The 20242-nt window shown below is 42.0% G+C and overlaps 2 protein-coding genes across 4 annotated transcripts in view; one reads left to right on the top strand and one right to left on the bottom strand.

Moving 5' to 3' along the window:
- glb1l2 (galactosidase beta 1 like 2) overlaps nt 1–11556 on the bottom strand; it is a 35442-nt gene extending 23886 nt beyond the window's left edge. For both annotated transcript variants that reach the window (XR_011669858.1, XM_071359587.1), the window contains exon 1: nt 11199–11556. The gene's annotated coding sequence lies outside the window, so the exon portion shown is untranslated. The remainder of the gene's footprint in view (nt 1–11198) is intronic.
- LOC139549296 (beta-galactosidase-1-like protein 3) overlaps nt 11537–20242 on the top strand; it is a 27117-nt gene continuing 18411 nt past the window's right edge. Inside the window, exons 1-6 of one of the 2 annotated variants that reach the window (XR_011669860.1) lie at nt 11537–12029; nt 12563–12730; nt 12826–12870; nt 12957–13087; nt 13630–14333; nt 16074–16158. Coding sequence is in view for 1 of the 2 variants with exons in the window: in XM_071359593.1 (XP_071215694.1) it covers nt 12585–12730; nt 12826–12870; nt 12957–13074 (309 nt within the window). In the remaining variant the exon portion in view is untranslated. The remainder of the gene's footprint in view (nt 12030–12562; nt 12731–12825; nt 12871–12956; nt 13088–13629; nt 14334–16073; nt 16159–20242) is intronic. The other variant, XM_071359593.1, reaches the window with a different exon arrangement.

Here is a 20242-nt window from a genome sequence, read left to right as displayed (position 1 = left end):
AGCATCACTGTCCACTATATTGATAGAGTGGAATCTTCTAAATAAATGCCTTCAAACATACTTTCCCAGCGACCACACGGGTGACGCTATAGCAGATGGGCTCATTGATGCTCTCGCCTCCTGGGGACTCAGTCAAGACAGACAGGTCTGCAACGGATAATGGTGCGAACGTGGTGAAGGCCGCTCAAATCAACAAAATGGACCCGACTGCAATGTTTTGGACATCGTCTGCACTTGGCCATTGGTAAGTAACCTTGTCAATTGTGTATATTGTGTTAGATGAAACTTAATGTGCATTTTTTTTCATCAACTGATTATGTTAAATATTACATTTGTACATAACTAAAGGGATTATTGTGATTTTAACTATTAAAATCTCAAGTTCTCTTAGAGAATGGGTAGAGACAAAAGGCTGGATCGAGCAATTGGAGTGTGTAAGAAAGTGGCAGGTGCCTTTTCCTATTCGTGTAAAAAGAAGAGACCTGGCAGTTGCTCAAAAATAACACAACCTACCCCAGCACAAGTTGGTGACAGAGTTGCCTACCAGCTGGGTATCACATCAAAAGAGGGTGCAAAGAGTACTGGAGGAGGAGAAAGCCATTTCACAGGTCTTGTCCAGTGACAAGAAGACCTGGCACTTAGCTCCCACCTATACAGATATAGATGTTCTTGAGTCCATCAACCAGTCGAGGATCGGTAGGATGGTCAGTTTTACGAGGGTATGTTTGGCAGCATGAGTGAAGGATGCTTTGTTGCGATATAGGAAGCCGATTCTAGATTTAATTTTGGATTGGAGATGCTTAATGTGAGTCTGGAAGGAGAGTTTACAGTCTAACCAGACACCTAGGTATGTGTAGTTGTCCACGTATTCTAAGTCAGAGCCGTCCAGAGTAGTGATGCTGGACGGGCGAGCAGGTGCGGGCAGTGATCGGTTGAATAGCATGCATTTAGTTTTACTTGCGTTTAAGAGCAGTTGGAGGCCACGGAAGGAGAGTTGTATGGCATTGAAGCTCGTCTGGAGGTTAGTTAACACAGTGTCCAAAGAGGGGCCAGAAGTATACAGAATGGTGTCGTCTGCGTAGAGGTGTATCAGAGAATCACCAGCAGCAAGAGCAACATCATTGATGTATACAGAGAAGAGAGTCGGCCCGAGGATCAAACCCTGTGGCACCCCCATAGAGACTGCCAGAGGTCCGGACAACAGGCCCTCCGATTTGACACACTGAACTCTATCAGAGAAGTAGATAGTAAGCCAGGCGAGGCAATCATTTGAGAAACCAAGGCTGTCGAGTCTGCCAATAAGAATGCGGTGATTGACAGAGTCGAAAGCCTTGGCCAGGTCGATAAATACGGCTGCGCAGTAATGTCTCTTATCGATGGCGGTTATGATGTCGTTTAGGACCTTGAGCGTGGCTGAGGTGCACCCATGACCAGCTCTGAAACCAGATTGCATAGCGGAGAAGGTACGGTGGGATTCAAAATGGTCGGTAATCTGTTTGTTAACTTGGCTTTCGAAGACCTTAGAAAGACAGGGTAGGAAAGATATAGGTCTGTAGCGTTTGGGTCAAGAGTGTCTCCCCCTTTGAAGAGGGGGATGACCGCGGCAGCTTTCCAATCTTTGGGAATCTCAGACGATACGAAAGAGAGGTTGAACAGGCTAGTAATAGGGGTTGCAACAATTTCGGCAGATCATTTTAGAAAGAGAGGGTCCAGATTGTCTAGCCGGCTGATTTTTTGCCAGTACTACACCCGTTCAATACAGAGGTCATGAAACCTGATGATGGTATAACAGAGCTCACCCGAATGAGAAATATGATGACCTAGCCACAGATGACCTCCTGGACATAGCCTCGTTAGTCGACCCTCGGTTTAAAACACACTACATCAAAGACGAGAAGGTGGGCCACATAAAAGCAAGAGCTGTCTCAGAGATGGTCAATGAGGGACATGAAAACCCAAGCCCAGCACAGGGAGACGTCGCTGCTGCTTCACCACAACTGCCAGATAAAAAGAGAGTCACTCTGCAGTTTTTTCAAAAAGCCATGCTCCACCACCACAGGTCTTACTGAAATCGAGCTGGTACAAAAGGAACTTAGCTGCTACCTTCAGTCTCCTGATGCTGACAGTGAAACCAATCCACTGGACTGGTGGAAGATCCACCCCAAAAAACTTTCCCAAAGTCAGCCACCTGGCAAAGCGCTACCTGTGCATTCCTGCGACCAGCTCCCCCCCCAGAGCGTGTTTTTAGCACAGGTGGCAACATAGTGACCTGCCATAGGACAGCTTTAAAGCCAGACTTGTCTTTCTTGCTTGTAACTTGTAAGAAAACTACCCCAACTTCAACTGTGATGCGCTAACAGTTATAATGCATATTGACTTGCACTGTTTTTTTATTTCTTGCTCATGACTTGTAAGGGTTTATAGCTTTGAAAAAGTGGAGTTAAATGTTATTTGTGAGTTCTTCTACTTCTAACAAATAAGAAACAGTAAAGCCTTTGGTTTGTTCAGGCAGGCTTGAGTCTGAAGCAGATTTGACCCTTTTTAAACATTATTTGATTAAAATTGTGATAATTACCATTAAAGCTAGACAGTATTGTCTTTCTTGCTTGTAAGACAACTACCCCAACATGAACTGTGTAGTGGCATTAGGCTAACAGTTATAATGCATATATTGACTTGCACTATTTTTTTTATTTCTTTTTCATGACTTGTAAGGGTTTACAGCTATAAAAAAAGTGGAGTTAAAATGTTTTGAGTTCTACTTCTGACAATAAATAAGAAGCCTTCGGTTTGTTCAGGCATTCTTGATTCTGAAGGAGATATGCAACTTTTAATATTAATCAAATAATGTTTGTGATAATTATCAAATGAAAAAATATCATGAGAATTTATTTGCCATATCTCCCAGCCCTACGTCATACCCAAGAATAATCAAGGCTGTAATCGCTGTCAAAGGTGCTTCAACAAAAGTACTGAGTAAAGTTTCTGAATACTTATGTAAGTGTGATATTTAATTATTTTTGCAAAATTTCTACAAACCTGTTTTTGCTTTGGGTATTGTTTGTAGATTAATGAGGATATATATATAAACACTATTTGACTGCACGTCACAATCATTTAACGCCTGCATTAATTTTTGCGTATCTTTTTTGACACGCAAAGACCCAAACAGCGTTCCATAGAAATCCTGGTTGAGAATGAAACGAACAACGAAACAGCACAGCAAGTTAGTGAAAGAAATAGGTTTTGATTATGTTTTACTGGTAATGGGGACATACGTAAATGCCAACCAAATCATTTTTGGGTCTGTTTGTGTAACCTTTATTTAACTAGGCAAGTCGGTTAAGAACAAATTCTTATTTACAATGACGGCCAACCCCGGATGACGCTGGGCCAATTGTGCTCCGCCCTATGTGACTCCCAATCATGGCCGGATGTGATAGAGCCGGGATTCGAACCAGGGACTGTAGTGACGCCTCTTGCACTGAGATGCAGTGCAAGAACCGCTGCATCCATGTCTGTGTGTTAACTATTTAACTGTACTAGAATGCTTAAAAGGCAGCTAAAATTTTAAATATCGGTATCGTTTTTTTTTTGTCAAGGAAAATATCAGAATCGGACGAAAATATAATATCGGTGCATCACTAGCTGTAACGTAACAAAATGTGGAAAAAGTCAAGTGGTCTGAATACTTTCCAAATGCACTGTATCATTGGAAAGCTTAGATTCCGTTATCAATCAGACACATTTTTGGAATGTTCAGGCCAACCGAACATGTACAAATCAGAATTACCTGTATAAATTGCTTTAAAAAGGAAACCCTGATACATTTTAAACTTTGTTTGACAAGTGGTTCTTAAAGGCCATGATATTACCATTCAAATTATAATATATAACCAACTTTGAAAGCACCACCTAACACTATTGACATTAAAAATGGTGTAAGCTTAGCCATATAATTACACGTAGTGGCTATGTTTTTGGATTGTAATTTTGGTGATAGAATCTCCCAATTGCGCACACACACAGCTAGAACAGGATTTTAAAAAGATTTGCAGATACAGAGCCATCACAGGATTCATGCATTAACCCCACAGAAGCCCTTTCACAATTTTCCTTCACTCTGCGGTCAAACTCATCCCAAACCATCTCAATTGGATTGAGGTCGGATGATTGTGGAGGCCAGGTCATCTGATGCAGCACTCCATCACTCTCCTCCTTGGTCAAATAGCCCTTACACAGCTTGGAGGTGTATTTTGGGTCATTGTCCTGTTGAAAAACAAATGATAGTCCCACTAAGCGCAAAACAGATGGGATGGCGTATCGCTGCAGAATCTTCTGGTAGCATTGCTGGTTAAGTGTGCCTTGAATTCTAAATACATCACAGATAGTGTCACCAGCAAAGCACCCCCACACCTCCTCCTCCATGCTTCTTATTATTGGTGTCCTTTAGTAGTGGTTTATTTGCAGCAATTCAACCATGAAGGCCTGATTCACGCAGTCTCCTCTGAACAGCTGATGTTGAAGTGTCTGTTGAACTCTGAAGCATTTTTTTGGGCTGCAATTCCTGAGGCTGGTAATTCTAATGAACTTATCCTCTGCAGCAGAGGTAACTCTGGGTCTTCCTTTCCTGTGGCGGTCCTCATGAGAGCCAGTTTCATCATCACGCTTGATGGTTTTTGCGACTGCACTTGAAGTCACTTTGAAAGTTCTTAAAATGTTCCAGATTGACTGACCTTCATGTGTTAAAGTAATGGACTGTCATTTCTCTTTGCTTATTTGAGCTGTTCTTGCCATAATATGGACTTGGCCTTTTACCAAATAAGGCTATCTAATGTATGCCAGCTCTACCTTGTCACAACCCAACTGATTGGCTCAAATGCGTTAAGAAGGAAAGCAATTCCACAAATTAACAAGGCACACCTGTTAATTGAAATGCATTTCAGGTGACTACCTCATGAAGCTGGTTGAGAGAATTTCAAGAGTGTGCAAAGCTGTCATCAAGGCAAAGGGTGGCTACTTTGAAGAATCTCAAATATTAAATATATTTTGATGTGTTATTTCATAATTTTTTTAAATGTCTTCACTATTATTCTACAATGTAGAAAATAGTACAAATAAACAAAAAAAACAGTTTGAGTAGGTGTCTCAACTTTTGATTGGTAGTGTATAAAGACATTAAATTCCCAGGATAAAGAATCTGCCCAAAAAGCTGTCAGAGTTGCTTATTTCTGAAGATGTTATGATCAATAATTGCAGTATCTTCAAACATGTCAAATGTATATGTACATGTGAGTAGTCATGGATGTGAGCTGATAAATATATGCAATGTTATCCTATTAAGTGTTTTCATAAAACAGATGACTAGAAACTTGCACAAGTCCATAGGAATATCAATACATTTTTAAGTGAGCTCCAAAAAGTATTGGGACAGTGACACAGCTCTGTACTCCAACACTTTGGATTCAATACAATGACGTTAAAGTGCAGACTGACTGGTATTTTCATCCATATCGGGTGAACCGTTTAGAAATTACAACACTTTTTGTACATAGTACCCCCATCTTAGGGGACAAATGAACTTATGTGAATTAAAGTAGTCAAAAGTTTAGTATTTGGTCCCATATTCTTAGCACGCAATGATTACATCAAGCTTATGACTCTACAAACTTGTTGGATGTGTAAGAATATTTGAAGATCAATACACAACACAGAGGATTAAAAGGTCAAGAGGGAAATAATGATCAACGGAAATAGTTGTTTTTCAGTTCAACATCTGTTTAGAATCTGTATAGGGGTTTCAGTCCTGGACTCATAGCTACATGTGGCAAGTTCTCATTAGTTCAAATTGTTTATACATTGATCCTGAAATGGGATACTTGTTATCTGGCCATTGGGAACATTTTATTGCAGGAATTAGTCAACCACAGGCTAGGGTTGGGGGTATAAAACTAAATCCTGTCTCAGTGGAGAGAAACACTGAGGACAGGGAAGAATGACCAGCTACTTCCCAACATAACTATGATTTGTTATCTTTGAATAAATATATTTTTCTCCCCCCTGATTTGCTTTGCGGCCTATGTTATCGAAGAATAACATCAACGCTAACACTCCAGGTCGCAGTTGTAAATGAGAACTTGTTCTCAACTGGCCTACCTGGTTAAATAAAGGTGAAATTAAAACTTGGTGCCGTGAACCGGATGAATTGGTCTTGAACAACAACAAGAAATCTCAACCCACTTTCCACTGTGGTGTTATTTCCCTCATTGACTTCTTACCTCAAAATTGCCTTGCTATTCATGTTGAATAAATTAGCCTGTTAATATGAACTAAGGAAGCGGATAAATCGTTCAGTTTACCTCTTGCCTACTACTGTAGACTGTCTGAAATGAGATGTAGGCCTATCAGGGGCTATAGGGTACCTGTCTTTATCAAAGCAAACCATGGCAAAATTGAATAACATTCGTAAACCCAGATTTTAGTCTGCAGCCTATGCCTATTGAAATGACAAGTTAATCTCGCAGATGGGCCATTTATAACGGTTTGTAGTCTTAACATCTGGCAAATAATAAAACAACAATTGCCAGAAATAACTTAACTTTTGTTTTTTTAAATGTTTGTCCAAGTGTTTCTTGCTCAGAGATTGAGATTCTCTGTCCAACTTTCATCACTCAAACTCTCCTGTCGGATTTATCTACAGTTATGTGCATGCGCAAAGAGGATTCATTTACAAATATAAACCTGATTCGAGCCCTGAATGCTGATTGGCTGAAAGCCGTGGTATATCAGGACATATACCACCGGTATGACAAATTACTTTTTACAGTTGTAATTACGTTGGTAACCATGTATATTATAGCAATAAGGCACCCCAGGGGTTTGTGGTATATGGCCAATATACCAGGGCTAACCGCTGTATGCAGGCACTCCGCATTGCGTGATACATAAGAATAGCCGTGGTATATTGGCCACCTTACCCCCTTGTGCCTTATTGCTTAGTGCGTCGGCGCCGAACAGGATGGCTGCCTCGCTTCGCGTTCCTTGGAAAATATGCAGTATTTTGTTTTTCTATGTGTTATTTCTTACATTGGTACCCCGGGTGATCTTAAGTTTCATTACATACAGCCGGGAGGAACTACTGAATATACGATTAACGTCAACTAACCACCCTTCCTACCAGGAATATGACTTTCCCGAAACGGATCCAGTGTCTTGCCTTCCACCCAATACAATGGACCTGATCCCAGCCGGCGAAGCTACACGACGCCGAAAAAGGGGCAAACGTAGCGGTCTCCTGGTCAGGCTTCGGAGACGAGCACATCGCGCTCCACTCCCTAGCATACTACTCGCCAATGTCCAGTCTCTTGAGAATAAGGTCGATGAAATCCGAGCACGGGTAACATTCGAGAGAGACATCAGGGATTGCAACGTGCTCTGCTTCACGGAAACATGGCTAACTGAAAAGACGCTAACGGAGTCGGTGCAGCCAGCTGGTTTCTTCACGCATCGCGCAGACAGAAACATACATCTTTCTGGTAAGAAGAGGGGCGGGGGGGTATGCCTCATGATTAACGAGACGTGGTGTGACCATCATAACAACACTCAGGAACTAAAGTCATTCTGTTCACCTGATCTAGAACTCCTCACAATCAAATGTAGACCGCATTATCTACCAAGGGAATTCACTTCGGTCATAATCACAGCCGTATATATTCCCCCCCAAGCAGACACATCGATGGCCCTGAACGAACTCTATCTGACTCTCTGTAAACTGGAAACCACACACCCTGAGGCTGCATTCATCGTAGCTGGGGATTTTAACAAGGCTAATCTAAAAACAAAACTCCCTAAATTCTATCAGCACATCGATTGTCCGACCAGGGCTGGCAGAACTCTGGACCATTGTTATACTAACTTCCGCGACGCATATAAGGCCCTCCCCCGCCCTCCTTTCGGAAAAGCTGACCACGACTCCATTTTGTTGATTCCAGCCTACAAACAGAAATTAAAACTACAAGCTCCCGCGCTCAGGTCTGTTCAACGCTGGTCCGACCAATCTGAATCCACGCTTCAAGACTGCTTTGATCACGCGGATTGGAATATGTTCCGCACGGCGTCCAACAACAACAATGATGAATATGCAGATTCGGTGAGCGAGTTCATTAGGAAGTGCATTGACGATGTCGTACCCAGAGCAACGATTAAAACATTCCCAAACCAGAAACCGTGGATTAACGGCAGCATTCGCGTGAAACTGAAAGCGCGAACCACTGCTTTTAACCAGGGCAAGGTGACCGGAAACATGACCGAATACACACAGTGTAGCTATTCTCTCCGCAAGGCTATCAAACAGGCTAAGTCCCAGTACAGAGACAAAATTGAATCGCAATTCAACAGCTCAGACACAAGGGGTATGTGGCAGGGTCTACAGTCTATCACGGATTACAAAAAGAAAAGCAGCCCCGTCGCGGATCAGGATGTCTTGCTCCCAGACAGGCTAAATACCTTTTTTGCCCGCTTTGAGGATAATACAGTGCCACTGACACGGCCCACTACCAAAACCTGCGGGCTCTCCTTCACTGCAGCCGAGGTGAGTAAAACATTTAAACGTGTTAACCCTCGCAAGGCTGCAGGCCCAGACGGCATTCCCAGCCGCGTCCTCAGAGCATGCGCAGACCAGCTGGCTGGTGTGTTTACGGACATATTCAATCAATCCTTAGCCCAGTCTGCTGTTCCCACATGCTTCAAGAGGGCCACCATTGTTCCTGTTCCCAAGAAAGCTAAGGTAACTGAGCTAAACGACTACCGCCCCGTAGCACTCACTTCCGTCATCATGAAGTGCTTTGAGAGACTAGTCAAGGACCATATCACCTCCACCCTACCGGACACCCTAGACCCACTCCAATTTGCTTACCGACCCAATAGGTCCACAGACGACGCAATCGCAACCACACTGCACACTGCCCTAACCCATCTGGACAAGAGGAATACCTATGTGAGAATGCTGTTCATCGACTACAGCTCAGCATTTAACACCATAGTACCCTCCAAACTCGTCATCAAGCTCGAGACCCTGGGCCTCGACCCCGCCCTGTGCAACTGGGTCCTGGACTTCCTGACGGGCCGCCCCCAGGTGGTGAGGGTAGGTAACAACATCTCCACCCCGCTGATCCTCAACACTGGGGCCCCACAAGGGTGCGTTCTGAGCCCTCTCCTGTACTCCCTGTTCACCCACGACTGCGTGGCCATGCACGCCTCCAACTCAATCATCAAGTTTGCGGACGACACTACAGTGGTAGGCTTGATTACCAACAACGACGAGACGGCCTACAGGGAGGAGGTGAGGGCCCTCGGAGTGTGGTGTCAGGAAAATAACCTCACACTCAACGTCAACAAAACAAAGGAGATGATTGTGGACTTCAGGAAACAGCAGAGGGAGCTCCCCCCTATCCACATCGACGGGTCAGTAGTGGAGAAGGTGGAAAGTTTTAAGTTCCTCGGTGTACACATCACGGACAAACTGAATTGGTCCACCCACACAGACAGCGTTGTGAAGAAGGCGCAGCAGCGCCTCTTCAACCTCAGGAGGCTGAAGAAATTCGGCTTGTCACCAAAAGCACTCACAAACTTCTACAGATGCACAATCGAGAGCATCCTGTCGGGCTGTATCACCGCCTGGTACGGCAACTGCTCCGCACACAACCGTAAGGCTCTCCAGAGGGTAGTGAGGTCGGCAGAACGCATCACCCGGGGCAAACTACCTGCCCTCCAGGACACCTACACCACCCGATGTCACAGGAAGGCCATAAAGATCATCAAGGACAACAACCACCCAAGCCACTACCTGTTCACCCCGCTATCATCCAGAAGGCGAGGTCAGTACAGGTGCATCCAAGCAGGGACCGAGAGACTGAAAAACAGCTTCTATCTCAAGGCCATCAGACTGTTAAACAGCCACCACTAACATTTAGCGGCCGCTGCCAACAAACTGACTCAGCTCCAGCCACCTTAAAAATGGGAATTGATGGAAATTATGTAAAAATGTACCACCAGCCACTTTAAACAATGCCACCTAATATAATGTTTACATACCCTACATTACACATCTCTTATGTATATGTATATACTGTACTCTATATCATCTACTGCATCTTGCCATCTTATGTAATACATGGACCACTAGCCACTTTAAACTATGCCACTTTATGTTTACATACCCTACAGTACTCATCTCATAGGTATATACCGTACTCTATACCATCTACTGCACCTTGCCTATGCCGTCTGTACCATCACTCATTCATATATCTTTATGTACATATTCTTTATCCCTTTACACTTGCGTGTATAAGGTAGTAGTTGCGGAATTGTTAGGTTAGATTACTTGTTGTTATTACTGCATTGTCGGAACTAGAAGCACAAGCATTTCGCTACACTCGCATTAACATCTGCTAACCATGTGTATGTGACTAATACATTTGATTTGATTTGATTTGCTTAATCATAGCAGTCAAACAAAATCGACATCCATTGATGGAAAATGATCTGGCGAGTTTAATAAAGGCAAATTATATTTTCTCTTGACACATATTCAAATTAATTTACCTCACAGCTTGCAATAATTAAAAACATTTTAGGAAAAACGAATTATGCGTCGTTACTATGATATTCCTTAATTGACTCGATATCGTTATGGGAAAAGGGTTTATTGTTTAAATACGCAACTCCTCTCTTGCTTAACAATACAATCGGGATAGTTTCAGGCCTTTTGGTCGGGTTTTGAACGATCATTAGGCTAGAAATTTTAGCTTGACCTGACAACCCTGGTTACATGGATAAAACGTTAGAGTTTTTTCCCCATTACAATCTAGGTTATAGCACCAAATGGTAAGATTCCTGTATTGCAAGTTCGCCTGACCTGTCTTTTTACTGATTTTGATGTAAGGACAAAACGTGATACAATATATTGCAACTATCCGTTTCATAGTGCCTATTGAAAGCGAGCAATATTTTACGCCTAACACGGACATTGTAAACTAAAGGCTACTGCCTGCTAAAAATCGAATTATGATAGCCTAATGAGAAACACTGTGGATTTTGTCAGAACTGAGTCAGACTTACCACTTGCATTAGTTTTGGAGTTGTGTGTAATTCGGGTGAAAATTATATTTTAATTCATTATGGTCTATAGCTCTCACCTGTATTTTCCCCTTGAGTGAATCGCCTGTATAGTATTATTCCTGTTCTTCCGGTGTGGTCTTTGAAGGCGTGGGCTGTCAAACCAGCTGTTGCAACGCTGTAAAGTTATTCGTAAACCATTTTTAATGCATCCATGGTCGTCAGGCTGTCTCTCACACGACAGCGTTATGCCATTCTCGGATATATTTTATTTGAATTCATACGGTAAGGCCAAAGATTGTTGGAACTAAATCAAGATACTAAATCAAGACCACAGCCTGTCGTTTCAAATGGAAACAAGGGGGTCATAGTGGGCAGAACAAGTAGGGAGGTGGGCAGAGCCAAGCACGAGCTAGCGAGACCCTATTGGTGCGTTATAACCTATATTTGCATATTTCCGTTCGGTAACGTCTACTCTGCGAAGTGCGCGTATGCAACAACGCAATTTTTTACAACTTTGGCAACGGGTAGAGTCTACAAAAAGGTGTCTACTCTGTTCGTAAAATATTATAGTTTTGCGAACAGAAAAATGTTTAATCGATGAGAAAATGTGCAGAATGTCGGACAAAAGCCATCTCGTTCCATCTTCTCCCACTGCCGGCTAATGGGCTTCCTCTCAAGTGGGTGGAACCGCCAAGCGGATGCTTCACATTTATACATCCGGTGAAATAGCTGTCTCATTATTCTGTCTGTGGTAAGACTTTATGGGCAGGTCTCGAGAGTATGTAGAAAGTTATGTCCTATTTGTTTGTTTTTCCTCGTGTTTTCATGGACCTGCAAATGCATCAATAGGCAACCAGTATCCCAAACGGACCATTTAAAACTGGTTATTTAAAGACAATCTATTATAGGTAATGCTATTAAAGACCATTCTTAATGACAAAATATTATCAGATTGTTAAATATTATTACATAGAAGAGGTAGGACTACAAATGTGAGAAATGATATGCAATCAATACTTTTGATAGTCTAGTTAATACAAAGCCATTCCATATCTTTAATTTACCCCATCATGAACTTTCACCTGACCCACCTACTATGGACATTAACCTTTGTGTAGACAAACATGTAGCTTGTATGTTGCCATTTGTTATGGCTCAGTTCAGCACTCATTCCACAGTGCAACAGTGTGAACAATTGACTATGTACGTCTCACTCATATTCAAATATAGATTTGCATTCTTGTAAGACGAGGAGTAGCATGTATGTAGTGTATGCTAAAAGCTTTGTTGATTTTTCTAAATCTGTTGGGTGTGTCTTGTATGCTTGTCACAAGAATTATAAATACTTACTTACTCACCTTAGATTGCCATTGTCTAGTTCCTATGACTCCTATATAGTCTAACTTTCTGGGTTGACCAGCAGTTTGTCTTTCTCTTCCAGCCAACACCCAGAGGTAGAGAGAATGAGGGCCAACTCCTTTCAGTTCACTCTGGAGGGAGAGCCCTTTCACATCCTGGGGGGCTCTATCCACTACTTCCGTGTCCCCAGAGCCTACTGGGAGGACCGGCTGCTGAAGATGAGGGCCTGTGGGGTCAACACTCTCACCACGTAGGGACACACAGAACACCTCATGTCCTCTTATACCACCACTCACTGCAGCTCTACTATGGAGGGATACTGAGAATGACTGCTTTATCTTTCAGATATGTGCCATGGAACCTGCATGAGCAAAAGAGAGGGATTTTAAAGTAAGGAAGACGTTTATATGATTTTGTGATAAATGTTTGATAAAGCTGTTGAGCTTTGTCTCTCTTCTTTTCTCTGTGTCTCTCAGGGCGTACATCAGGCTAGCAGCAGAGTTGGGGCTCTGGGTGATTCTGCGGACAGGACCCTACATCTGTGCTGAGTGGGACTTAGGAGGGATGCCCAAGTTAGATGTTCCCAGATTTTAACATTTTAGCCCAGGTTGGTTTCAACTCCCTGTTGGATAGGTCCCCCTATACGACATCTCATCCATTTTTCCTCATCCATTTTTGTGATGCTCTTTTCCAGTGTGGTGTTATTTCCCTCATTGACTAGTCATTTATTCAATCAGCTACATTGGTGTTTACAGTCAGGTCTCTGTAAAAGAGTTACAGTCCCACATTCCTTAGTAATGTGGATAAATACAATTATAGATCTAAGGGGGAAAACCAATATGTTTCACACACAGAGAGAATGAAAACAGTTATTTCCTGAGCTTCCATCTTCAAAGAGAGTAATTTGACTGACTCTGATCATCATCTAAAATTGATTGAGGAAGGGTAATTGGTCCAGAAATGTCCCAGTATGTACCACTATGTCAACCAGATTATAGATATTTGGAAATCCATTAAACTCACACTGTTATGAAGCACATTAACAATCAATGCAGTCATTATGCATGAATGCCATCAGTGCAACCTGTATTTAAATGTAACTGCATACATTGTTGATAAGATTAGAGTTAAGTATTGCTTTCTCCCTAGTTGGTTGCTGCGTGATCCAGACATGAAGTTGAGAACAACCTACCCAGGTTTCACAGAAGCAGTTGACTCCTTCTTTGATCAACTCATTCCAAGAGTTGCACCATATCAGGTCATCCTTTCTCACTTTCTCACTACTCTTCTATTAATTACACTAGGGCTTCCATTTTTCCTGTTAATTTGTGAGTGGCAACAATGTGACAGCATATGGTCGTTGATTATGGCTATCAAAATACAAAAATATTCTTAAAATGTGAAGCTTGGTGTTTTATCAATCCCAAAGGCTTTGAAAATATATGCTTGACTTACTCAGGAGTCATTTGAAAGCTCTGCTCTTATTTGATTTATTATTTAAAACTCTCAGTACTCCAAGGGGGGCCCAATTATAGCAGTTCAAGTGGAGAATGAGTATTGCTCTTATGCAAAAGATGTTGAATACATGCCATACATAAAAGAGGTAAGACAGTGCAGTGCATCTGCTTTATTACACACGCACACGCACACGCACACGCAAGCACACTCTGTGCATCACTTTATCTTGATTTCACTACAACTATTTGCATTTGCAATAGTAGGATATCTACTTGGAAATATGAGCATGATTGAAATGAGATCCTTGTTCTAGGCACTATTGTCCAGGGGGATCGAGGAACTGCTCCTGACCTCAGATAACCAGGATGGGCTGAAGCACGGGGGAGTGAATGGAGGTATTGTACTGACTGGACAAACAGACAGACAGCTGCACTATAGTAGAGCCTCTGGCCCATCTGACACTGCAGACTCTGCCTGAACTGTAGTTGGTATTCTCCCATAGCACAAGGGCTCTGTCTGTGCCAAGGATAGATGTGTGTGTGCGTCAGGCCGCTGCTTTTAGGCTTCATTAGAACTGCGCCTTGATTAATTCCCTTTCCACTTGAAGCCTAAACACAAAGGAGATCGATGAGATGAGGGAATGTGCTGTTTACCTAGATACAGATTAAGCTCGGGAGAAAACAAGGCAAAAATAGGAACTGTTAAAATGCAAAGCAGTTTCCTGTGCATGGAAGTCACTGTAGCATCCCACTGGGCACACACTGGTTGACTCAACGTAGAGTACATACAGTAATTGCATAACATACACAAATAAAATACAGCATGACAGTATCCCACTGGGCTCAGACGTCAATTCGACCTCTATTCCACGTTGGTCATTTCAATGAAATGACGTTCAACCAACGTGGAATAGACGTTGAATTGAGCCCAGAGGGATTCAAGTATCTGGATGCAATTCAAGTGAGCGAATGTATTGACTTGTGTTCAGATGATCATCTACTGATATTTATCATTAGATTCATCCAGCTCCAGCTTTGTAATTGATTAGTTATTCAGTTTCATCTGACACCTGTAGATAAAACAGAGGATATTAGCTATTTTGTCTTAATCTGTGTAATAAATTGCTTTGAACCACAGTCTTGGGATGCCTATAGTCTGGGCACAGTTTTTCAGAAGTTATCTGATCAGCAATCGGAAAGGATTACATGCATAGAAATAGCTATGCATTTAATCCTATCAGATTGCCAAAATCCAATCAGATAATAAAATTAAAAAATTGGGCCCTGATGTTCAAGGAGAAAATAGTGTGTCTACAAGGAGTAACATATATCACACACACACACACACACACACACACACACACACACACACACACACACACACACACACACACACACACACACACACACACACACACACACACACACACACACACACACACACACACACACACACACACACACACACACACCAATCAGGGACCGAGAGACTGAAAAACAGCTTCTATCTCAAGGCCATCAGACTGTTAAACAGCCACCACTAACATTTAGCGGCCGCTGCCAACATACTGACTCAACTCCAGCCACTTTAAAAATGGGAATTGATGGAAATTATGTAAAAATGTACCACTAGCCACTTTAAGCAATGCCACTTAATACAATGTTTACATACCCTACATTACCCATCTCATATGTATATATACTGTACTCTATATCATCTACTGCATCTTGCCATCTTTATGCAATACATGTACCACTAGCCACTTTAAACTATGCCACTTTATGTTTACATACCCTACAGTACTCATCTCATATGTATATACCGTACTCTATACCATCTACTGCATCTGCCATGCCGTTCTGTACCACCACTCATCCATATATCTTTATGTACATATTCTTTATCCCTTACACTTGTGTGTGTGTGTAAGGTAGTAGTGTGGAATTGTTAGGTTAGATTACTGTTGGTTATTACTGCATTGTCGGAACTAGAAGCACAAGCATTTCGCTACACTCGCATTAACATCTGCTAACCATGTGTATGTGACTAATAAAATTTGATTTGATTTGATTTGATTTGATATATTTAGTTTATTTGTAGTTCTCTGTTGAACATTATTCTTCCCATTCTTCTAGCCCCAGAAGTTCAAGATGGTGATGGAGTATTGGTCTGGGTGGTTTGACCTCTGGGGTGACCTTCACCATGTTTTTGCTGCAGAGGGTAAGTCATATTTCCTCAAGCAGTACGATCTCTTTGCCACACCGCATGAGTCACACTCAATAGATTGGTCACATGGTGCTTAGCATATGGTCAGTTCTCCTTTGTGGTATGTTTCTGTCAGAGATGAATATGCTTTCCATGTGTGCTTGTTTCCAAGCCAAGCATCATAAACCAGAGTTGGTCTTTATTCCCCCTAAAATTCAATTATGATGCACGTAGTCAATTTCAGCTGAACCAAGCTGTCTTTTGTATACTGTTTTATACTGTGTTATGCTTTTGTACTGGCCTTCAGTGTCTAGAACAGGGCTCACCAACCCTGTTCCCGGTGAGCTACCATCCTGTAGTTTTCACTCCAACCCTAATCTAGCACACCTAATTCTAATAATTAGCTGGTTGATAATCTGAACCAGGTTAGTTACAACTGGGGTTGGAGCGAAGACATACAGGAAGGTAGCTCTCCAGGAACAGGGTTGGACACCCCTGGTCTAGAACCTTAAAAATAAATGGAAACTGCAAAGCCCCTATTGTTAACCTACATGCACTGTACATGTGTGCAGCTTGTTAGATAAGAGTGACTCAGCCCCTCTCAGAAGGGAACAGTACAGTATGTGAAAGGGCCACTGACTAACCATTTAACACACACACACACACACACACACACACACACACACACACACACACACACACACACACACACACACACACACACACACACACACACACACACACACACACACACACACACACACACACACCAATCACATACCACTGTAGCCACTGCTAGCTTTGAGATATTTTGGCCATACTTGACAAATTACATGATGGTGAATCCTTAAAAAAAAGCTCAATTTTCAAGATCCTCTCATTAGATAATGCATCACTGCAGTAAATACTTGTCAGTCGTCACACAGCTTGGCACACAGTTGTAGATGTGTATTAATGTCATGTAGATTCTCCAGACTGTCCTTATGTTGAACAACAGCCACTGATAACTCTGGTCCTCAGGCCTGGTTTTGTCCTCCTTTCATTGCCATCAGCATCCACGTCTATCTCGCACACACAGGATGCTAATCAAGTCATGCTCTGTCACTCCATACTTTGTTATTCATTATCCTGCTGCCCTTGATTTAAATCAGTAAAGTCAGCTGAATTTGAATGTCTAATTAAACACGTCGTTATGTTCTATGACAGGGGTTCCCAAACCTTTTCACTCGGGGGTGGGGGGGCACTTCCAGCACTGGAAATCACCCCCCCCCCCTGCGTGCACGCACCACATCTATTTCTATGGGCACAAGCACTGTTCATGACACAAACTGTTCACATCCCTCCTGTTGGTGGAGGGAACATTGCAGGTTTTGAGCTTATTTCCTGAAATTCTACACATTTTGTCATGGGGTTGTCGTGTCTTTGGCATCATTAAACTGAAGACTTATTTATCAAATAACTCTCTCTAATTATTATTACGCGATTAAACTGATTAATCATGTAACTGTAATTAACTAGGAAGTCGGGGCACCAAGGAAAATATTCAGATTATAAAGTTATAATTTTCCTAATATAACTTTCAGATATTTGAATATCTGATCACTTAGTCTTCGAATTAATGAATTATTTACCTCATGTTAGTCTCATTCCAAACGTCGTAAATTGTTGGTTATCTGCATGAACCCAGTCTTCACTATGAGTCATCCATACATCAATTGTCTTAAAATATTTATTTACTAACTAAGTAATTCACAGAAATGCATAAATAAACAGTAGATAGTTACAAGGAAATGATAACGGCATTTCCCTAGTGGGCTTGGTGGACAAAAAGGGAAGTGGGGGTCAACTGAGATGAGACACTACAAAGTTGATAATTATAACAATTGAAATGCTAATCTTTTGCACATGAACGCTCACTCATTTGGGAATAATTGCAATCACTATATATATTTACGCTCAGTGTGTCGTCGGGATCTCTGTTGAAAAGTTTGTTTCTGTTGGAGAGTTTGTCCGCCCTCTCTGTCTCTGTCGTGGTTAGAATGGATAGTTCAGAGTGACCTTCATTCATGTCGTTATAGAATATATGTTTCGCCGGTTGTCGGTCTTCGCGTTCAATGATACCGAATTCCTAGCTGCAGACTAGTAATTAATATCAAAGACTTGTTTTTATTCTGTCGGTATCGATAGTCTAAGAGTTTAACCACTTGGTGTGGTTAAAAGATTCAGCCATCTACTCAAACCTTAGGTTTATGGTCTCCTCTCAAACCTTGGCCCTCTCGTAAGCTGGTCTCGTGATAGAAAACCCGTGTGGGGGTTTTATTCGGAAGAGCAGAAAAGGGCCTGTCCCAGGACGCAAGACCATAACTGTGCTCATGGGTGGTCCTCTGATTTAGTTAAACTCCAAAGGGAATTGGAGTTTCCTTCATTAAACAGTCCAAAATCACATTACACAATTTCACAAACAGTATCTTCCTCACTCATTCATCTTATACAACAATTAGATGTAAGCCTCATATCTGAGGCTATTGTATAAACAGCATTATGGTAATGTGGCCGTATTGTCTCCCATGAGTTTCACAAAATTGTACCAACCGGACCAGTTCGTAGCTGGATTCTTCACCGATCTTTTATACGTTCTCCAGAACGTAATTTCCTCCACCTCACAGAACTGTTCGGACCTCCAGTTCTGTGAGGTGGAAGAAATTCCTTTGTTCTCTCTATGAAAACTCACTCTCTCTCTATACTGTGGCCATGAGGAGATAATCTCCTCCAGGAATTTACGACCTGAGGTCGCAGCAGCCTGGGTGTAGGAGACAGAGAGAGGGGGATGGTGCTCGTGGTACCCAAAGAGGGCAACGTCATGACAAGGTGTAAAGAACATTTATCAGTTTTTAACACACTTTAAAAAAATGTTTTACCCAATTTCGAATTTGCACCTTGTGCATTCTAGTATTATGACTTTCAAGAGTAAGTTTAAAGCCGGACTGAGTTCCTTAACAAAACACGCCCAACAGTTTGGGAACCACTGTTCTATGCAATATGTGTAGCTTATCAGTATGGTGAAGGAGGTGATTTTGAATGGGGATCTGGTTGTCCCTACAATGAGTTATAGTTAAATGTAATAAGGTGTGGCAGGGTTTTATTCCATATTGCAATTGAACTGAATTTACGGGCAATAGGATGCTTGGAACGAGGTCGGTTGCTTGTCAAATGTTATCATACTTTTTGTTTTACATTGGGCTACCTGCCACAGCTCTTGTATATAGAGGTAGAGTTTATAGCAATGGATATGATAAATCTCTTACTCTGTCTCTATACCCACCAGTAGTGAGTTCTCATTTGTTACCCTCTGTTTGGCAGACATGGTTGCTATTGTGACAGAAATCCTGAAAGAGGATGCATCAATCAATCTCTACATGTTCCACGGAGGAACACATTTTGGCTTCATGAACGGGGCCTTTGCAATTGCCACACCCATGCCTAAGCCAATGGTAACAAGCTATGGTACATTCTATTTGCATCTTTATATTACTTGCTGTCCACTTGTTTTATAATCAATGTGTTCTCATAGTTGACCTTGTTATTTCGCTTTATTGAAACATAACTCTGATAAAGACTTTACACCAGCCAGTTATACAAGCAGGGTTACAGTAATATACTGTCACTGTACTGTTAGTAAAGGCCAGTAGATGGTGCTGTCACTCCTCCACAGCGCTTGACCTCAGGCTGCATTTTAACACTCACTGCATAATTAATTTATCAGCTAATAAAATGCATGGGAAATGTAAATGAAAGATGGCATGATGGGTTTTATATCCTCTTTGCGACTGTTGACACTGTAATGACCTTGCTCCTCAGAGGAGAATGACGTTGATGTCAAACATTAGTAACAGTGGCACATTGGCACCTGCTCTTTGACCTTCAAGTTTAACAGTAGTCTCTATTTACATTTTATTTCCTCGACTGCCTCTTGCCTCCATCCAAACTCCTGCAGCCGCATATGTCAAGATAACCACAAAATATGTCTCCTGCTGGCTTGAGATGTTTGATTGGAGCAGAGAGAAACTCATCGGACACGGGAGGAGGTATCCCCGCCTCT

This window comes from Salvelinus alpinus, chromosome 22 (genome assembly GCF_045679555.1).
Source record: "Salvelinus alpinus chromosome 22, SLU_Salpinus.1, whole genome shotgun sequence".
In the NCBI taxonomy this organism is placed as follows: Eukaryota; Metazoa; Chordata; class Actinopteri; order Salmoniformes; family Salmonidae; genus Salvelinus; species Salvelinus alpinus.
This window is presented reverse-complemented; position numbering and strand designations above follow the sequence as displayed.